The following is a 22,747-nucleotide window of genomic DNA, read 5'->3' as shown; positions in this document are numbered from 1 at the left end:
GTTCGAATAACAGACTGGAAGCTTCAAAAGGAGGGCGGTGCTTGGAATTGTTCTTCCTCTGTCAAACATGGTTACCTGCAAGGAAACACGTGCCGCCATCATTGCTTTGCACAAAAAGGGCTTCACAGGCAAGGATATTGCAGCCAGTAAGATTGCACCGAAATCAACCATTATCGGATCATCAAGAACTTCAAGGAGAGCGGTTCAATTGTTGTGAAGAAGAAAGTCCAGCAAGCTCCAGGACCGCCTCCTAAAGTTGATTCAGCTGCGGGATCGGGGCACCACCAGTACAGAGCTTGCTCATGAATGGCAGCAGGCAGGTGAGAGTGCATCTGCACGCACAGTGAGGCAAAGACTTTGAGGATGGCCTGGTGTCAAGAAGGGCAGCAAAGAAGCCTCTTCTCTCCAGGAAAAACATCAGGGACAGACTGATATTCTACAAAAGGTACAGGGATTGGCCTGCCGGCCTGGGTTAAAGTCATTTTCTCTGATGAATCCCCTTTCCGATTGTTTGGTGCATCCGGAAAAAAGCTTGTCTGGAGAAGTCACGGTGAGCGCTACCATCAGTCCTGCGTCATGCCAACAGTAAAGCATCCTGAGACCATTCATGTGTGAGGTTGCTTCTCAGCCAAGGGAGTGGGCTCACTCACAATTTTGCCTAAGAACACATCCTCCGAGAGCAACTTCTCCCAACCATCCAGGAACAGTTTGGTGATGAACAAGGTAAAAGTGATAACTAAGTGGCTCGGGGAACAAAACATTGATATTTTGGGTCCATGGCCAGGAAACTCCCCAGACCTTAATCCCATTGAGAACTTGTGGTCAATTCTCAAGAGGCGAGTGGACAAACAAAACCTCACAAATTCGGACAAACTCCAAGCATTGATTATGCAAGAATGGGCTGCCATCAGACAGGATGTGGCCCAGAAGTTCATTGACAGCATGCCAGAGCGGATTGCAGAGGTCTTGAAAAAGAAGGGTCAACACTGCAAATATTGACTCTTTGCATCAACTAATTGTAATTGTCAATAATAGCCTTTGACCCTTATCAAATGCTTGTAATTATACTTCAGTATTCCATAGTAACATCTGACAAAAATATCTAAAGACACTGAGGCAGCAAACTTTGTGAAAATTTGTGTGTGTCATTCTCAAAACTTTTGGCCACGACTGTAGAAACACACCAGTGGAGGCTGCAGAGGGGAGGACGGCTCATAATAATGGCTGGAACAGAGCGAATGGAATGACAGACACATAGAAACCATGTGTTACATAACATTCCACTGATTCCGCTCCAGTCATTACCACGAGCCCTTCCTCCCCAATTAAGGTGCCACCAATCCTCCTGTGGTACACACACATTCATGACAAGAGATCTACACAGATGAAAGCAATGCCAAACCAACTGAATACTTGAAGAGGCAGATGTGGTGGCCAGTAATTAGACGCATTACAAACACTGTGAGTCTCTCGCTCTCTCTCTCTACTGTACCTGGGAGTCCAGTATCCTTACGCCATAGAACAGCCAGTAGGACACGACGAACAGCAGCACCAGCACGGCCAGCAGCGCTCTGAACACAAACACCCGGGGCAGGCCGGCGCGCGGAGCCCGGAAGAACAGCGCCCACACGGCCAACAGCAGTATCAACAGCTTAAACGCCACGGAAATAAAGAGGCCCTCGCAGGCCGTGCCGCACACCAGGAGCTTGTCAGGCCAGAGGAGGTGGGGGAGAGCTAGGAAGGCCAGGGGAGTGAGGAAGACCAGCAGGCCCAGAACCACAGCCAGGGTCAGGCTAAAGTAGCGCCGGCAGTCCAGGCCCACGCTGTCCTCCAGGTCCTTGGTGATCCGGACAATGTCCTCCTGGGACAGGCTGTGTTCCGACGTCCCCGTGACGGCCGTGGTGGTCTCACCCCAGTTGTCATCCTGGGAGGAGGAGGGGGTGGAGAAGAGTCAGTGTTAAATACTGTAGCATATGAGCATGTTACTACTAGAGTAAAATTTATTAGAGACATGAAAAGTTATAAATCTGGCAAGTCAGGCTGGAATTGTCTACTCTAGGCTCATTTCTATAGACAGCTTATGGCTGTGCTCATTTCCGTTCAAAAGTCAACCAGGGAGGGGAGGACGAGCAAACAAAGAGTTAGAGAACAAGAGAAAGAAAGATGGGAAATGGAAAAAGAAAACAGAATGGACTGACTGCCTGGGGTACGCGAGGCGAGGCGCTGACGTCTGTGTTTTCTGGCAACCACAGATAATAAAGGTCATTTGTGGCTGGCGAGAGCTACTAAAACAACACAGATAAGAGCCTTTATAACACTGTACCAACACATGCCCACAGTGTAGACTGCTAACTGAGCTGCCAGGGAGGGCTACCCAATGGAAACCAACAGGGAGACTGGACAGACAAGACCAGAGACTATCTATCTATCTTGCTGCTCTTTCCCTAGTTCCCCAACGACAACAGATGGAGCCTGATTTGATTTCCTCAGCAGACTCCAATTTAAATCAGCAGGCAGTTAAAAATAGCACAGAGGGGAGAAAAGGGAATTCATACAGGATGCATTTACCATCCATCTGTATAGGGGACTGCACAGTGTGTGTGTGGGGGGGGGGCCTAGGAGTTAAAACAGCACAGGATGGGCAGAAGGAGGCAGAACACTAGAAGGCCCAGCTTTACAGAGACACTCTATCCACAGTCAGAAAGATGCAGCATCCACAGTTAATATCCCACTGTAATCAGGCCAGCTCCTACTGCAGTGTCCAGAGACAAACTACATTTAGTTAAATGTTGCTGTTGTGGGTTCAATACATTAGAAGTGTATTTGATGTCCCTATCCCAAGCCCCTTACAGACAACCCACCATGGTTATTACATTGTGTTCAACTTCAAAAGGAGGTCAAAATTGAATGAAGTCAGAGAGCACCAAGTGAGACATATAAAATCTAATTGTATTTGTCACATGCGCAGAATACAACAAGTGAAGACCTTAGTGAAATGATTACTTACAAGCCCTTAAGCAACAACGCAGTTAAGAAAAATATCTACAAAAATAAGAAATAAAAGTAACAAATAATTAAGAGAAGCAGTAAAATATCAATAGCATGACTATATACAGGGGGTACCGGTACATAGTCAATGTGGAGGCTATATACAGGGGGTACCGGTACATAGTCAATGTGGAGGCTATATACAGGGGGTACCGGTACATAGTCAATGTGGAGGCTATATACAGGGGGTACCGGTACAGAGTCAATGTGGAGGCTATATACAGGGGGTACCGGTACATAGTCAATGTGGAGGCTATATACAGGGGGTACCGGTACAGAGTCAATGTGGAGGCTATATACAGGGGGTACCGGTACAGAGTCAATGTGGAGGCTATATACAGGGGGTACCAGTACAGAGTCAATGTGGAGGCTATATACAGGGGGTACCGGTACATAGTCAATGTGGAGGCTATATACAGGGGGTACCGGTACAGAGTCAATGTGGAGGCTATATACAGGGGGTACCGGTACAGAGTCCGTGTGGAGGCTATATACAGGGGGTACCGGTACAGAGTCAATGTGGAGGCTATATACAGGGGGTACCGGTACATAGTCAATGTGGAGGCTATATACAGGGGGTACTGGTACAGAGTCAATGTGGAGACTATATACAGGGGGTACTGGTACAGAGTCAATGTGGAGACTATATACAGGGGGTACTGGTACAGAGTCAATGTGGAGGATATATACAGTGGGTACCTGTATATAGGAGTCTTATGGCTTGGGGTTGAAGCTGTTTAGAAGCCTCTTGGACCTAGACTTGGCGCTCCGGTACCGCTTGCCGTGTGGTAGCAGAGAACAGTCTATGACTAGGGTGGCTGGAGTCTTTGATAATTTTTAGGGTCTTCCTCTGACGCCAACTGGTATAGAGGTCCTGGATGGCAGGAAGCTTGGCACCAGTGATGCACTGGGCCGTACACACTACCCTCTGTAGTGCCTTGCAGTCGGAGGCCGAGCAGTTGCCATACCAGGCAGTGATGCAACTCCTATATCAAAATCACAGGAGGGAACTGCTATATCAAAATCACAGGAGGGAACTGCTGCTCTCGATGGTGCAGCTGTAGAACCTTTTGAGGATCTGAGGACCCATGCCAAATCTTTTCAGTCTCCTAAAGGGGGAATAGGTTGTGTCTGGTGATGTGTACGCCATAGAAACTACACCTCCGTCGCTCCTCCATTCCTACAGGCTGAATTCCATCCATTTAGTAATAAAACCTCTTATATCATGACTTTCTGCCAATTCAAGCAGGCCAAGGGAGGGGTTGACGACACAGTCAAATGTCCAGGTTCTTATCTGAAACAGTAAAACTGACCCACCTAACGGATAACATTCCTGATACTATCCTGACAGTCGTAAATACCCATTAGTCCAGTGAGTCTGGCCTCCAGAGAATAATCCTTATAATGGACCAATGGGTAGGCTGTAAATCAGTGTAGAGCTGCTGTATGACCTTTGGGGCGAGGAGGTCATGGGGTCAAGACAAAGGTGGTTGTTATGTAACTGCACATTTCCATTCAGGTGGAAAACAAACATCCACATCTGATTGAATGTTCAGGTCACATGGCTGGCTTGAATTGTACCATTCAACACTGGAACATATTTCAGTGCCATTTCAACAGTTTTGATATAGGAGTCAGCTGACCCCATTGTGTAGTTTCCGGGTGGTGTTGAGCATCAGCACCTTAACTCTACCACCACAGCCCATAGCAAAGTCTCCACCTCCCCACTGAACCAGGAAGAGCTGTGTGTCCACAGAGAACACACCAGGGTTATTACCTGACCTACAAACCCAAACCTGTCACAGTAATGAGTGGGGAAAGGGGTAGAGGAGGAGAGGCAAGGGAATTGATGCAGCTCTCAACTGTGTGAGAGTGAGAGTGTGTGTGTGTATAAGAGAGCCCTCATTAACACTAAAGGGTGTTGAAGAGGTCCTTTGCCACGCCATGGTGAGAGTGTGAAACAATGGATACTTCAAAACACACACAGAGAGAGACAGACAGATGGCTTTAAGAATAGTATCCCATTTTAAATCAATCATCTCATTTTGATAAAGTGATCTAGAGAAACACTCCATTAAGGGTTTTCCATTGGTTGGCCCGTACCAACCAGGGCTGGCTTTAGATAGAGAGTTTGGCAATTTTGGATGGAGAAGTTTGGGCCCTTGCCTGCCTTGGGTTTCCCTGTGCTTGCCTGAGTATAACACTGACCCAAATCTCCTGATAGGACTAGAGAATCATCAGGGCGCTGATCTAAAAGCAGAGAGAGATGCCTGCACCTGGCTGGCACCACTACCATTCAACACATTCACCATCACAGACCATCACAGACAAAATAGCGAGAGAGGAGAGCTGAAGGGAGACAGGAGAAATTTGAATGAGAGAGAAGGGAGAGGGATTGTAGAGTATTACATCCCCCACACACACACACCTCTCAGGCCTATCCACAACATCCACCCTAATCAGAAACCTGCGGTGATTCACCAACACCTCTATGGTGGTGGGGGAGGGGTTATACAGTGAAAAGTCAGCTGAATAGCCATTGAAACATCCAATTTGACATGTTCTCTCCCACACGCTGATACGCATTCAGAAAGAGGGGGAGAGGGGAGACGGTAAAGAGAGTACACTGGATAGAGGGGAGACGGTAAAGAGAGTACACTGGATAGAGGGGAGACGGTAAAGAGAGTACACTGGATAGAGGGGAGACGGTAAAGAGAGTACACTGGATAGAGGGGAGTGAGCGACACTGACATCCCAATGGCAATGAGCCCTCCTGTGAAATCTGAACAGAATGAGGGAGCGACAGACAGAGACAAAGACAGACAGAGGTGCCTAAACACTAACATTCTGAGTGCTGAGAAACTGGGCAATAAGACATCTACCCAATCTATACACACGCTAGGCAGCCTAGCAGCTAAGAGTGTTGGGCCAATAACCGAAAGGTCGCTGGTTAGAATCCCCGAGCAAGGTGAAATAAATCTGTCGTTTTACCCTTGAGCAAGGCAATTAACCCCCTAACACCACCTGCTCCCCGGGCGCCGATGACCTGGACGTCGGTTAAGGCAGCCTCTGATTCAGAGGGGTTGGGTATAAATGCAGAAGACATTTTGGTTGAATGCATTCAGTTGTGCAACTGAGTAGGTTTATCCCCACTTCCCTTTCACACATGCAAAAAATACAAACATTTTCACTCAGGACTACTTTCATTCTATTATAAAAAATGAAGAGACGATCAGGAAGGAAATGTTTGTCAAACCAAAGTGTAGAAATATTAATGTTGCCAACCATTCAGTGTGTGTGTGTGTGTGTGTGTGTGTGTGTGTGTTACTAACGTGTCACCGGTGGGAATCTTTCGCCACATACAAATTAAGTGAAATACAGTAACACTATGCGTGACTATAAATACAAGCTATTGTCTCCAATGTTAAATCACATATCCATAAAAAGGGCTGTGTGCTGCTGTGGTCTGTGGGGTAGATCAAACAGGGCCCTTTGCTCAGAGACGGAGCATAAGCACTCAACAGACTCGCGGGAAATGAGAGGTGTGTGGTTCTGTAAATATAGCAACGTACAGGGGACATTCCTAGAAGCTGTTAACATTCAGCCCCAACCACAGTCGTGACAAGCAATGCAAAGCAAACAAAGCTGCCAATTACATGTCAAGACAGAGAAGGTGGGCAGTAGCAATGTTCTACACGAACATGGAGAAAGTAGGTGGAACAGTCAGGAACAAGGTGGGAGTTCAGACTGCCAGAAAGAGTCAGTAAGGATAAATAGGAGTTCTCCAGGTAAAATGATGACTTCTATTTAAACTAAACACTTGTCCTCTAACCCTCCTATCACATCGTGAGATGCAGCTCATTTTGAAATTCATGTAAAATGACCATAAGATTCCAGCTTTGTCATCACCGCAGTCATCACAGAGCAGATTTCTCCCTCCAAAAAGACGGCCATTTTTAAATCACTTCTAAAACAGTGGTCTCACAGACAACAACAGCTACACCAAAAACACTGTCTCTCTCTGTATTTAACAAATGCACGCACACTACTTGAACACGAATGGCTTGCCAGTTGCATGCATGTCAACTCCTTGGATCCAGACCTCAAATATCCACTTATATAGAAGGAAATGTTACAGCCCTTGGCCACCCAACACACAGTCCGTGGTTACTGTGTCTTACCTGGCCTGACTCTGTGCATGGCCCAGGGCTGAGAGCAGGAGTGTCCCCAGGTGGAGAATTGGAGTCTTCCTCTTCCTTGGAGGTCTCCACCACCATCACCACCTTCACAGTCTCCATCAAAGCGGAGAGCTCATGTCGACACGGCAAACTTTAACGTGTAACAGCGTCGCCCGGCCAGGACAGGGAGAAGCTTGGCCATAGAGATCCAGCTAGTGCATCTCTCCACTCAGAGACAACCTACACTGCTGCAGCCTCACCACTAGATCTCCATCTCTCCACTCGGAGACAACCTACACTGCTGCAGCCTCACCACTAGATCTCCATCTCTCCACTCGGAGACAACCTACACTGCTGCAGCCTCACCACTAGATCTCCATCTCTCCACTCGGAGACAACCTACACTGCTGCAGCCTCACCACTAGATCTCCATCTCTCCACTCGGAGACAACCTACACTGCTGCAGCCTCACCACTAGATCTCCATCTCTCCACTCGGAGACAACCTACACTGCTGCAGCCTCACCACTAGATCTCCATCTCTCCACTCGGAGACAACCTACACTGCTGCAGCCTCACCACTAGATCTCCATCTCTCCACTCGGAGACAACCTACACTGCTGCAGCCTCACCACTAGATCTCCATCTCTCCACTCGGAGACAACCTACACTGCTGCAGCCTCACCACTAGATCTCCATCTCTCCACTCGGAGACAACCTACACTGCTGCAGCCTCACCACTAGATCTCCATCTCTCCACTCGGAGACAACCTACACTGCTGCAGCCTCACCACTAGATCTCCATCTCTCCACTCGGAGACAACCTACACTGCTGCAGCCTCACCACTAGATCTCCATCTCTCCACTCGGAGACAACCTACACTGCTGCAGCCTCACCACTAGATCTCCATCTCTCCACTCGGAGACAACCTACACTGCTGCAGCCTCACCACTAGATCTCCATCTCTCCACTCGGAGACAACCTACACTGCTGCAGCCTCACCACTAGATCTCCATCTCTCCACTCGGAGACAACCTACACTGCTGCAGCCTCACCACTAGATCTCCATCTCTCCACTCGGAGACAACCTACACTGCTGCAGCCTCACCACTAGATCTCCATCTCTCCACTCGGAGACAACCTACACTGCTGCAGCCTCACCACTAGATCTCCATCTCTCCACTCGGAGACAACCTACACTGCTGCAGCCTCACCACTAGATCTCCATCTCTCCACTCGGAGACAACCTACACTGCTGCAGCCTCACCACTAGATCTCCATCTCTCCACTCGGAGACAACCTACACTGCTGCAGCCTCACCACTAGATCTCCATCTCTCCACTCGGAGACAACCTACACTGCTGCAGCCTCACCACTAGATCTCCATCTCTCCACTCGGAGACAACCTACACTGCTGCAGCCTCACCACTAGATCTCCATCACTCCACTCGGAGACAACCTACACTGCTGCAGCCTCACCACTAGATCTCCATCTCTCCACTCGGAGACAACCTACACTGCTGCAGCCTCACCACTAGATCTCCATCTCTCCACTCGGAGACAACCTACACTGCTGCAGCCTCACCACTAGATCTCCATCTCTCTCCGAGAGAGATTGTACTGTATGGGCTGTGTGTCTCTGGGTTTAATGTACAGGCTTTGAAAAGCAACACACACACAGAGACAGAGAGACATCACATGGGATGTCCTAATTGCAGCGAGATGGAGGGGGGGTGGGGGGGGGTGAAAGGGCCAGTGGAGGATGAAGGGGGGGGGTCCATTAAACAAACAGCCGTGCCCCCCAGAGAGAGAGAGAACAAACAAAATAATAAACCAATTAGGCTCAGAGGGCTACTGCCTGCCCCCCCCATCTTTAAACGCTCTTTTCTATTCCTTCACTTCCCTGGGGCAACTTCTCTCATTCTCTCTCTGCTCATCTTTGCTCCAGTGAAAACCACTCTGTCCATTCCTTCTGAGCCACTGAGCACTGCGGTGATGGTGTTACGACTTCCCTGATCCCTCGTCAGCAAAGGGCCTGACGAGGGATCTGGGTGGTTCGGGCCAACAAATGAACACACAGTGACGATGACAGTCTTTGTACGGATGAACTGTTCATAGACTTTGGATTGCAGGGTTTTAGCAGCCTCTATGTAGGATGACAATACAACCACAGTCACACCAACGTTAGAAGACCCCTTGCTACTAAAAGACGGAGACGTCCTTAAAATAAACATAGAAACTCTTCAGATTCAAGTAAAACGCAGATCTCCAAAAGGACTGGAGTGGACATAGTAACTCACTTCCTGTGTGAAGAAGCGACGTCATTAGGGTTGCACATTTTGGGGAATATTCAGAGGTGGAACATTTCCATGGGAATTAACAGGAATTAAAGGAAATATATGGGAATGAATTGTAGATGTTTTTTGCATTGGCTTTAAATACCATATCATAAGGGAGACAGAAACATAACCATTTTTCCTTATAAGTAGACATAATTGCAAATGATTAAATCCTTCCAATAGAAATCAAATGTAAAAAAATTGTTACGAATTGAACTTTAATTAAAATGAGTTGACTCGTCACATGGGATGATTTCACTGAACAACAAAAGGGAATATTGAATAATCCCCAATGATCCATCGCATCTCCCAAAAATGTTTTCAACATACGTCTGAAAATGATAATCTAGCAACTAAAGCTTTGGTTGTCTTCCTCTCAGGCTTCCATGTCTTCTCCCTGGACCTCCTCAATCTCCACCTCGTGAACATCAGACTCTGAGGCCTCATCTTCACTGTCAATTTCCAACCTTGCTGAGGATGGCTATTTGGTCAGGCTCAAAAAGACTCAATTTCCCAGGTGGCCACCAATTATTCAACCCTTGTGTTGGTCAGCCTGTTGTGTGCTTTGGTGTGTGTGTTCCCAAACAAGGACCAGTTGCGATCTGAGGCAACTGATGTTGGTGGGATTTGGAGGATGGTGGAGGCAACAGAGAAAGAGCCTCTGATCCACAAAGTCCCTTCCACCAGGTGGCTGATGAGATATATCTGGAGTATTTCTCCTGTCTTATCCTGTGTCCTGTGAGAATTTAAGTACGCTCCCTCTAATTCTCTCTCTCTGAGGACCTGAGCCCTAGGACCATGCCTCAGGACTACCTGGCCTGCTGACTTCATGCTATCCCCAGTCCACCTGGTCATGCTTTCAACTGTTCTGCCTGGGGCTATGGAACCCTGACCTGTTCACTGGATGTGCTACCGTGTCCCGGACCTTCTGTTTTGGACTCACTCTCTACCACACCCGCTGTCTCTGAATGATCGGCTATGAAAAGACAACTGACATTTACTCCTGAGGTGCTGTCCTGTTGCACCCTCTACAACCACAGTGATTATTATAATCTGACCCTGCTGGTCACCTATGAACGTTTGAACATCTTGGCCATGTTCTGTTATAATCTCAACCCGGCACAGCCAGAAGAGGACTGGCCACCCCTCAGAGCCTGGTTCCTCTCTAGGTTTCTTTTTAAGTTCCTGACTTTCAAGGGAGTTTTTCCTAGCCACCGTGCTTCTACATCTACATTGCTTGCTGTTTGGGGTTTTAGGCTGGGTTTCTGTACAGCACTTTGTGACATCGGCTGATGTAAAAAGGGCTTTATACATACATTGATTGATTTTGTGATTGATTGATTTTGTTGGCACAACTTCCGTATTGCATCTCCATCCCAAAGCCCTTGCTTGGAATTGTACTTCGCCAGACTGCCAAGAAACCTTGCTCTCATCCAGGCCAAGGTGGCGAGACACTGCCGTGATGACACCATAGGCCTCGTTGATCTCTGCACCAGACAGGATGCTTTTGCCAACATACTTGGGGTTCAACATGTACGCTGCGGCATGTATGGACTTCAGGCAGAAGTCTTCACTCTTTTTGATGTATTTCAGAACTGCAGTTTCCTCTGCTTGGAGCAACTGTGAAGTGGGCAGGGCAGTATGGACTTCTTCTCTTACATCTGTAAGCAGAGTCTGAACATCAGACTGGATGGCATTGTCGCCCTCAATCTGTTCAATGACTACCACTATAGGTTTCAGGAGTTTCAGGATGCTTTCCACTCTTTCCCAAAATACATCATCCAGGAGGATCCTCTTGATGGGGCTGTCCATATCGGCAGACTGTGATATGGCATTTCTTGGAGAGACTCCTTCCCCTCCAAGAGACTGTCAAACATGATGACAACACCACCCCAACGGGTGTTGCTGGGCAGCTTCAATGTGGTGCTCTTATTCTTCTCACTATTCTTGGTGAGGTAGATTGCTGCTATATCTTGATGACCCTTCACATACCTAACCATTTCATTGGCTCTCTTGTAGTGTATCCATTGTTTTTAGTGCCATGATGTCCTCGAGGAGCAGATTCAATGCATGAGCAGCACAGACAATGTGTGTGATGTGAGGGTAGGACTCCTCCACTTTAGACCGAGCAGCCTTCATGTTCACAGCATTGTCTGTCACCAGTGCATATCTTCTGTGGTCCAAGGTCATTGATGACTGTCTTCAGCTCATCTGCAATGTAGAGACCGGTGGGTCTGTTGTCCCTTGTGTCTGTGCTCTTGTAGAATACTGGTTGAGGGGTGGAGATGATGTAGTTAATTATTCCTTGCCCACGAACATTCAACCACCCATCAGAGATGATTGCAATACATTCTGCTTTCTCTATGATTTGCCTGACCTTCACTTGAACTCTGCATCCAGCAAAAGAATAGATAAAGCATGTCTGGTTGGAGGGGTGTATACTGGGTGAAGAACATTCAGAAATCTCTTCCAATACACATTGCCTGTGAGCATCAGAGGTGAACCAGTTGCATACACAGCTCGAGCAAGACATTCATCAGTATTTCTGACTACGTTACTCCATTGAGTAAAAAAACATCTGATTCTAGGAGGACCATGAGCTGTTGCTGTCCATAAGGCGTCTAATTCATCATTTCTCACCCCAAATAGAAGTGGAGGGACTTTGGTCAGAGGTTACTTGTTATGAGCGCTGAGGGAACTTTATGCACTTGGCCAGGTAATTCTGCATCTTTGTTGCATTCTTCACATATGATTTGGCACAGTATTTGCAAATGTACACAGCTTTCCTTTTACATTAGCAGCAGTGAAATGTCTCCACACATGAGATAGTGCCCGTGGCATTTTCCTGTAAAGAACTTTAAAAAATGAGTAAGAAACCCCAAATGCAATTCCATGTAGAGATAAATAGTTAAGCAGTTAGATGAAACAACTCCTTTGTAAGATAAATGTTTTAAAATGAAACATGTATGGAAACAGGTGAATTAGTAGAAATTGTTAACAAGTTAGAAATGATTTAAACACACTTTGCTGTAGGCTACTATTTACTAGTTAACAAAAAATTATGCATGTCGTATAAAATATATTCACCCCACCCAGTATTGGAATCAAAACTTACCAGAAAGCATGTAGTCCTTGGCTCAGACAGTGTAGTAGTGTGGGCGCAATAGCATCTCATTAGTGTGCAAGATCTTGAAAATCAGCTGTATGCAGAGGTTGGCTTTGAATTGGGGATAGTTTAACCAAAATATGCCACAAGACCTAGAATTGCCATATGTGTATCCCACAAAAAAAGGTTCACTGTTATAAGCTAACTTTTTGAATGAATTTAAGCCAAATTCCCAAAATTAACTTCATGGAACATTTCTGGAAAAATTCCAGAAATTTACCGGAAAGTTTCCCACCCTTTGCAACCCTAGACGCCTTCAACCACTTGTCTCCTGCATAGACGGCCTAGAACTCGCCTCAACCCCAAGAAAACCGTGCCAGAGCAAGGAACTTGCATGAGCAGAAAACACACAGAAACATGGAATAATTTTGTTTAAGAGACCACAACTCATAGAGAAGCAGACTCAACTCACCATGGAACAATGGGGGGTGTGGAAAAAGACATGAGAACAAGCCCCGTGCTGCATCCAAGGACCCGACATCGCTACTACTGTACCTCGTACTTCCCCAACACAGACCTACCTGCAGTCTGTTTAGAAATGCACTGTAGTCCGGTTGTTACCTCTTTACCTAACCATCTCAGAGGACAGGCACTGCTTTAATTGGGCAGAGTTAAACTGGAGGGAGAGAGGGGAGTAGACAGGGGTGGGGATGTAGAGGTGCACATGTTATGGGGTTGGGGGATCAGAGGCTGACAGAGTTTAATTTGATGTCCCATACGCCTGTCCCCCTTTGGATTCTGACTGCATTAAATTACTACAAAGACCAATTGGCAGCCGAAAACTTTTTTTTTTTTTTGCCACTAAGCCGGATTCTCAATTCACTTCAAAGCCGAGGTCAGGTAGTACACGATCATCACACAGATGTGAACACGTGCACTGGGGAGTACATGTGCAGCACACTGTGTAATGTGCCTTTACAAAACAGAATTAGCCTACATAACACAAACAAGCTTTGAGGTGGAGGCCTGGAATGAGTCACACACACACACACACACACACACACACCATGTCTAATTGTTGGGTTCTAAGGATTCTGATTTCATTGACATCCCGTGAACTATAAATAAAGTTAGATCCACTTTCTCTTTTCAAACAGTCCTCTGTCTGTGTCAGCAGGAGAGGTGGGAGGTGGAGGGCTGTTCATTCTCAAAGAATGCTTCTTGGCTCTTACATATCATGTTTCTCCTGGGTGCCACTTCACATAATGGTGGAGCAGAAAGGACCTAGAGTGCATTCCTCAGATGCACTACTCTTATACCTGAGATGAGTACTTCAGAAGTCACCATTCCACATCTATGGTCTACCGTTACAACACTGATATAATGTATCATACGTGTATGCGAGTAGTCAAGACGAATAGGGACCGCTACTGTTCTCTCGACTGGAGAGGGTTGAGAGTCAGCGCACTAGCATAGCCTGGAGGCTGGAGCTTTGGACTGGTTCCCTCAAATGGCAGCCGTTCAATATTGTAGCAAACTGCTCTGTTCAAACATCACTGCAGAATCACCTAGAGCTGCAAGCTCATAAAACTGTCAAGGCAAATGATGAGAAAATGGAGCATATTGAGACCAACGCCCTGATTTGCCAATTCAAATACTGTACCCAAACACACAATGACAAACATACTGTATAAAGTATTTACTGTGTCACACAACAAGTTTTCCTGACAAGCTCAACGACAAACAACCCGAAACACACACAGTCACACACACATGCACCCTGGCACACAGTTCTTTCTGGAAGGCTGGTTATAGCAGAGTAACAGAGGGACACAGCTACACTGAGAGGTCACAGCTTGCTGAGGGCTGGCACCCTCCTGACAAACACAGCCCCTGCATCTGGGCTCACACACAGTGTCAAAGACACCACACAGTACACACACACACACACACACACACACACACACACACACACACACACAGCGCTACAGCCAACCCCCAGACACACACACACACTAACCAATTACACAAGGTGAAAAGCATGTGAGTATGTCTGGATACATATTTCCAGAAAATAAACTTCCAAATTCAAAAGGACAGTCCAATGCATTGTTAAAAAGTTGTGCAGACGGTCTGTACTAGGGATATGCACGGTTAATTGAATATTCGAATACTAACGGACGTTAGTAATCAAATACTTGTACGAGAATTCATTTTAGCAAGCAAAAAATTATTATCGGCCTATTTTAAAACTGAAAAAAATCTAAATAAAATGTTAATATCCATGTGATGTGACAATGCTACATACAAGGATATACCATGACATTTCAAATTATTCATTTAATAAAACTAACTTCTCAATGTAGTTTTTATGACGCGACCCACAAAAAGACCGGTAGCCTTGGCGTATGTAGCTTGTTGTTTATGCCTTTCACTAATGCAATGCAAGATGGATTAAAATAACAGAATTAAAAGCTAGCAAAATGAGAAGTGGTAGGCTACAACGAACTACCAACAGGTAGGCTGTTGTTTTATCTGAATGGGGTTGGGGAGAAAGCATAGCATGTGGCCTCAATTAGCCTAGCCAGCTATAGTTGGCTAGCTTAGCTAGCTTCTCTAGGCGACTCCAGTCACGATAGATATGGGAGGCTGCTACAAATCAGCTAGTCTTGGCTATAGCCGAGTTGCATTGGCTACTGCTTCTTGCTCTCCTGCCCCCCGCACAGACGTTACACACCGCCTTAGCCACCTTAGTGAGTGGTAATGAGCGCAGCCCTGTACTGTGGGGACTGTGAGACCGGCATAGCATAGCTTTTAACACAGCAGCTCCTCTCCATCTCTGAGGAGATTCCCAGAGAGACTGTATTATTCTGACTGATGCCTATAGTACGCCCGTCAGCATTACCGCAGGCAGGCTGGGCCACAACATGAACACATATACTGAGTAAGTACTGCTGTTCGCTGGCAAATCCTGTTGAGGCGCTTAATATATCACCCACGCACGTGCGTACATACATGAACAGTACTAAATACACACCCTGTGTCGTGCGCACAAGTCTTGTTCATCCTGAGGAAGGGAGTTTGTCAAGTGGGTCAGTAAGGGTTATTGTAATGGTGAGAGAAGGGCTGGTAGTGGTAGTGTTGCTCTGGGCTATACTCCACTGCAGTGAAGATAGAATTTGCACGTGAACGGCAAAATCTCTTGTCCTCCAGTCTGTGTATAAGCCATAACATCTGGATCTGTCCAACTGTCTGTCTTGCTGTTAACATCTATTTTTATATCCCTCCCTCCATCTCTTCAAGGGCCAGGCAGACCTAGCACTCAAAGCCCACTTTCAGCAGTACTTTATCAGCCAAAGCCTGAAACCCTTAAAGCCAGAGTGCCCAGTGTTTAACACCAGAGACTATGTGCACATTGATCAGCTTGCTGTACAACAAAGGGACATAAACACACTGTGTGTAATCTGAAAGCCTCAATCAGGCCTGTGAAGTCCTCAGCTCAACCAGAAAGGCACAGGGCTTACCCGGACAGTGGATAGACTCGCTCCCATGAGGGGATTTATACATTTGTATTACAAAGAAGTTGTTTACCATAAATCCAACTACAAGCACTGATAAACAGCCACGTGAGCTGAGCTGTCCACCGGGGCATACTGTATGTGCCTGTGCCTTTATGATTAAATTACCATCAAAATGAGCCAATGCACAATAAATACAAAATCAGGGGAAAAAACAACATAGGAATACAGAAATGTAAAAGTTAAGGAGTTGTCATGTGAGAAAAAGGTCAAGTTCATATTTGGAGAGTTTCCAGCCATGTTGTTTGTTCCCTGTCTGGGATGTGTGGGCAGGGATTGGCCTACCTGGACCTCCTCCCCCAGTACAGACGAGTCTCCCAGCAGTGGTTCTGCTGGAGGTGCGTTGATGGTGACAGACTTCTCCGAGCGGCTGCCATCCTTGCTGCGTGACTTGTGGTGGTCGCGGCTGCGTTCCCTGAGAAACAACGACAGGTACACCGGGTGAGTCAACGGGTACGGGGTTACCATGACAACCAGCAGACCGGAGGAGAGGAGGAGATTATGTTGGCGTGGCGATAGCAATGGACTGCCACATACTGGATTTCAAGCAAAACCTCATGTTATTTCTCTCTTTGGTTCCCATTCTCTCCCTCTTTCCTCCATAGCGTCAGCAACAACAGGGTTAAAGGAGCCATCATCCCCTACGACATTAATCCTGCTGGCTGTTACTTTGAATTTCTTTAATTAGTCTTTTCTCACAGTGAACGTCTGCAGGGGCTTAGCTGAAAACTCAGACACACACGAAAATGCTAGAACAGGCAGACGCTGTTTGAATCAGAAAAGAGGACCAGGGGCCAAGGGGAATAGAGGACCAGAGGAATAGGGGACTAGGGAACCAGGGGAATAGAGGACTAGGGAACCAGAGGAATAGAGGACTAGGGAACCAGGGGAATAGAGGACCAGAGGAATAGGGGACCAGGGGAATAGAGGACTAGGGAACATGTTTCATTTTAAAACATTTATCTTACAAAGGATTTGTTTAACCTCGAGTGTAGGGGGTAGTATTTTGATGTTTGGATGAAAAAATTATCCAAAACTAAACTGCCTATTTCTCAGGCCCAGAATCTAGACAATGGATATAATTGTCAGATTAGGATAGAAAACAAAAGTTTCCAAAACTGTCAAAATATTGTCTGTGAGTATAACAGGACTGATATTGCAGGTAAAAACCAGAGGAAAATCCAACTAGGAAATGCTGTTTTTCCTGAAACCTCTGTTCCATTGCATGCCTTCCGTCCATTTAAAGGGATATCAACCAGATTCCTTTCTCTACGGCTTAAACATGGTGTGAACAGTCTTTAGACATAGTTTCACGCTTTTATTCTGAAAAATGAGCGAGAAAGATCACATTGCTTCATTGTATGGCTGGGTGCCAACAGAGTTTTGCATGCGCAATAACTTGAACAGAATTTTTTTCTCTCTCTCCTATTGAAAAAGCTACGGTCCGGTTGAAATATTATCGATTATTTATTGTAAAAACAACCTGAGGATTGATTATAAAAAAACGTTTGACGTTTCTACGAACTTTACGGATACTATTTGGAATTTGTCTGCCCCGTCGTGACCACTCGAGCCTGTGGATTTCTGAACAAAACGCGCCAACCAAATGGAGGTATTTTGGATATTAAAATAATCTTTATCGAACAAAAGGATGATTTATTGCATAACTGGGAGTCTCGTGAGTGCAAACATCCGAAGATCAAAAGGTAAGCAATTAATTTGATTGCTTTTCTGACCATTCTACTTTGCTGCTAGCTGTTTGTAATGTTTTGTCTGCTGAGAGAGATGTCCTAACAAACGCTTGGATAGCTTTTGCTGTAAAGTTTTTAAAAAATCTGACAAGCAACGTGGATTAACAACAAGCTAAGCTGTGTTTTGCTATATTGCACTTGTGATTTCATGAAAATTTATTATTTTTTAATTTGGCGCTCTGCAATTCAGCGGATGTTGATAAAAATGATCCCGCTGAAGGGATCAGTGCACCAAGAAGTTTTAATCTAACTGCTTAACTATTTATCTGTACATGGATTATATATATTTTTTTACTTATATTTTTAAAATCTTTACAGGAAAATGCCACGGACACTATCTGATGTGTGGAGACATTTCAGTGCAGCTAATATAGAAGGAAAATCTGTGTACACTTGCAAATACTGTGCCAAATCACATGTGAAGAATGCAACAAAGATGCAGAATTATCTGGCCAAGTGCATAAAGTTTCCTCAACGCTCACAATAAGCAAAATTCCCTCTACTTCTATTCGAGGTGAAAATGATTAATCAGCCACCTTATCAATAGCAACAGCTCATTGTCCTCCTGGAAGTTTTTTTTTAATCAATGGAGGAACGTAGTCAGAGAAATGCTGATGAATGTCTTTCTTGAGCTGTGTATGCAACTGGTTCACCTCTGATGCTCACAGGCAATGTGTATTGGAAGAGATTTCTGAATGTTCTTCACCCAGGATACACCCCTCCAACCAGACATGCTTTATCTGCTCATTTGCTGGATGCAGAGTTCAACAGAGTTCAAGTGAAGGTCAAGCAAATCATAGAAAGCAGACTATTGCAATCATCTCTGATGGGTGGTTGAATGTTCGCGGGCAAGGAATAATTAACTACATCATCTCCACCCCTCAACCAGTATTCTACAAGAGAACAGACACAAGAGACAGACATACCGGTCTCTACATTGCAGATGAGGTGAAGGCAGTCATCAATGACTTTGGACCACAGAAGGTATTTGCACTGGGTGACAGACAATGCTGCGAACATGAAGGCTGCTCGGTCTAAAGTGGAGGAGTCCTACCCTCAGATCACACACATTGTCTGTGCTGCTCATGCATTGAATCTGCTCCTCAAGGACATCATGGCACTAAAAACAATGGATACACTACAAGAGAGCAAAGGAAATGCTGAGGTATGTGAAGGGTCATCAAGTTATAGCAGCAATCTACCTCACCAAGAATAGTGAGAAGAATAAGAGCACCACATTGAAGCTGCCCAGCAACACCCGTTGGGGTGGTGTTGTCATCATGTTTGACAGTCTCTTGGAGGGGAAGGAGTCTCTCCAAGAAATGCCATATCACAGTCTGCCGATATGGACAGCCCCATCAAGAGGATCCTCCTGGATGATGTATTTTGGGAGAGAGTGGAAAAGCAGCCTGAAACCTATAGCAGTAACCATTGAACGGATTGAGGGAGACAATGCCATCCAGTCTGATGTTCAGACTCTGCTTACAGATGTAAGAGAAGAAATCCATACTGCCCTGCCCACTTCACAGTTGCTCCAAGCAGAGGAAACTGCAGTTCTGAAATACATCAAAAAGCGTGTAGACTTCTGCCTGAAGTCCATACATGCCGCTGCGTACATGTTGAACCCCAAGTATGCTGGCAAAAGCATCCTGTCTGGTGCAGAGATCAACGAGGCCTATGGTGTCATCACGACAGTGTATCGCCACCTTGGCCTGGATGAGGGCAAGGTTCTTGGCAGTCTGGCGAAGTACACTTCCAAGCAAGACCTTTGGGATGGAGATGCCATATGGCAGTCGTGCCAACATATCTCATCAGCCACCAGGTGGAAGGGACTGTGGATCTGAGGCTCTTTCCCCTGTTGCCTCCATCATCCTCCAAATCCCACCAATATCAGCCGCCTAAGAGCGCAACGGGTCCTTGTTTGGGAACACACACACACAAAGCACGCAAGAGGCTGACCAATACAAGGGTTGAAAAATGTATGGCCATCCAGTCAAATTTGAGGCTTTTTGAGCCTGACAAATAGCCATCCTCAGCAAGGTTGGAAATTGACAGTGAAGATGAGGCCTCAGAGTCTGATGTTCAAGAGGTGGACATTGAGGAGGTCCAGGGAGAAGACATGGAAGCCTGAGAGGAAGACAACCAAAGCTTTAGTTTCTAGACTATCATTTTACAGACATGTGTTGAAAATATGCGATGGATCATTGGGGATCATTCAATATTCCCTTTTGTTGTTCAGTGAAATCATCGCGTGACGAGTCAACTCATTTAGTTAAAGTTCAATTCATAACTACATTATTTATTTTGTATCTATTGTAAGGATTTAATCATTTGCAATTATGTCTACTTATGATAAGGTAAAAGGTTTATGTTTCTTTCTGTCTTCAAAGTTTCCACCTCAATATTCCCCAAAATGTGCAAACCTAGTTAAGACTATAAAATGGAGGGGATTTTCTTGCATCTTTCTTTCACTGCAGGCAGTAACGTGGCCACCTCAGTCTCAGGCAGAGGACCCTGGTGTGTTACAGTATGCCTTGTTCACCCCGCTATCATCCAGAAGGCGAGGTCAGTACAGGTGCATCAAAGTAGGGACCGAGAGACTGAAAAACAGCTTCTATCTCAAGGCCATCAGACTGTTAAACAGCCACCACTAACATTGAGTGGCTGCTGCCAACACACTGACTCAACTCCAGCCACTTTAATATTGGGAATTGATGGGAAATGTAAATATATCACTAGCCACTTTAAACAATGCTACCTAATATAATGTTTACATACCCTACATTATTCATCTCATATGCATACGTATATACTGTACTCTATATCATCGACTGTATCCTTATGTAATACATGTATCACTAGCCACTTTAACTATGCCACTTTGTTTACATAGTCATCTCATATGTATATACTGTACTCGATACCATCTACTGTATCTTGCCTATGCTGCTCTGTACCATCACTCATTCATATATCCTTATGTACATATTCTTTATCCCCTTACACTGTGTATAAGACAGTAGTTTTGGAATTGTTAGTTAGATTACTTGTTGGTTATTACTGCATTGTCGGAACTAGAAGCACAAGCATTTCGCTACACTCGCATTAACATCTGCTAACCATGTGTATGTGACAAATAAAAATTTGATTTGATTTGATTTGTTTAGGGATGTTCAAATCCTTTAGAATACCTCACCTTGTCATATCAGATTCACTTTTTGGTGCAAAGCACTGTAGATATGTATTCATTATGCATTAGGATAAATGCCACAAACAACGTATGATGGTTCAATAAGTGTTACTGGCACATTTTACCCTGCCGTTATGGAACATGGGCATGGATTTGGTTGTAAGAACTCGACACCAGGACATGAAATGCAAGCTTAAGAAAAGTGCAATGTGGATATTCAATGACATTGATCACATAGATCCATTATTGATTGACCTAAAGCAATCAAACAGCAATCAGTTTAAACTAAATAGACGAGTCACACTTCAGAGGGCCGCTTACGCATACAGCATAGATAAGTGGTTGGAGGATCAATGCTGATCGGACGGCCCATCAGGATATCCTGACATTAGGCTCATCAGGGAAGTGGTGTGATTGGCTGCTATGGAAGTAATGGACCTCTATGGAAGCCAATGTGTTGTGATAGAAGGGTGTTCACCTCTCTGTTTCCTGCCTCTATTCTGGTGTTTCCCTTTTGAACAGGACACGGTTTCACACTGAAAATTACCACAGCCAACTTCCCAACCACAAACTCAGGTAAATACCCCAAAAATGCATTATTTAACAATTGCTTAAAAGAAAGCTCAACATTCAAAGCAAAGATAATTGGAACAAAGTGGTGCAGGATTTGTATGAAACATATTTATTCATTGACACAGGGAAATCTGAAGTCAGTCATAGTGGATTGGCATTTTGTACCATTCATTTTCACTGGGGACTCCCAGAGAGAACATTGACATTACTTCAACACTGCATGGTACTCCAGAAATAACAGGAGAGGCACCAAGAGCCATTCATAACTAATACATTGAATCTAGAAGGAAGCGGAGATCGAAGTAATCCTTAAATAAATGGATATCATTACAAGTGCAACAATTAGTCCAGCGAGGAGCATGATCATCATTCACACTGACAATGATTAGTAATTGGAGGAGCCCTATTGGGAGATACAGTTGAAGTCAGAAGTTTACATACATTTAAACTCAGTTTTTCACAATTCCTGACATTTAATTGAAGTAAAAATTCCCTGTTTTACGCTACCACTTTATTTGAAGAATGTTTAATGTCAGAATAATAGTAGAGTGATTTAATTCAGCTTTTATTTCTTTCATCACGTTCCCAGTGGGTCAGAAGTTTACATACAATGAATTAGTATTTGGTAGCATTTCCTTTAAATTGTTTAACTTGGGTCAAACATGTCAGGTAGCCTTCCATAAGCTTCCCACAATAAGTTGGGTGAATTTTGGCCCATTCCTCCTGACAGAGCTGGTGTAACTGAGTCAGGTTTGTAGACCTCCTTGCTCACACACACGTTTTCAGTTCTGCCCACAAACTTTCTATAGGCTTGAGGTCAGGGGCTTTGTGATGGCCACTCCAATACCTTGACTTTTGCTCCAATACAACTCCAATACCTTGCCATTTTGCCACAACTTCGGAAGAATGCTTGGGGTAATTGTCCATTTGGAAGACCCATTAGCGACCAAGCTTAAACTTTCTGACTGATGTCTTGGGATGTTG

At 45.2% G+C, this 22,747-nt stretch overlaps 1 protein-coding gene across 2 annotated transcripts in view; it reads right to left on the bottom strand.

The window, feature by feature from the left end:
• Window positions 1-22,747, bottom strand: part of LOC109890400 (vang-like protein 1) — a 52,440-nt gene that overhangs the window by 16,509 nt on the left and 13,184 nt on the right. For both annotated transcript variants that reach the window (XM_031824312.1, XM_031824311.1), the window contains exons 3-4: window positions 16,535-16,664; window positions 1,493-1,924 (exon numbers count right to left, since the gene is read on the bottom strand). In XM_031824312.1, coding sequence (XP_031680172.1) covers window positions 1,493-1,924; window positions 16,535-16,664 — 562 coding nt within the window. The remainder of the gene's footprint in view (window positions 1-1,492; window positions 1,925-16,534; window positions 16,665-22,747) is intronic.

This window comes from Oncorhynchus kisutch, linkage group LG5, assembly GCF_002021735.2.
Source record: "Oncorhynchus kisutch isolate 150728-3 linkage group LG5, Okis_V2, whole genome shotgun sequence".
Lineage (NCBI taxonomy): Eukaryota > Metazoa > Chordata > Actinopteri > Salmoniformes > Salmonidae > Oncorhynchus > Oncorhynchus kisutch.
The sequence above is the reverse complement of the archived record's forward strand: the minus strand, read 5'-3'. Positions and strand labels throughout refer to the sequence as shown.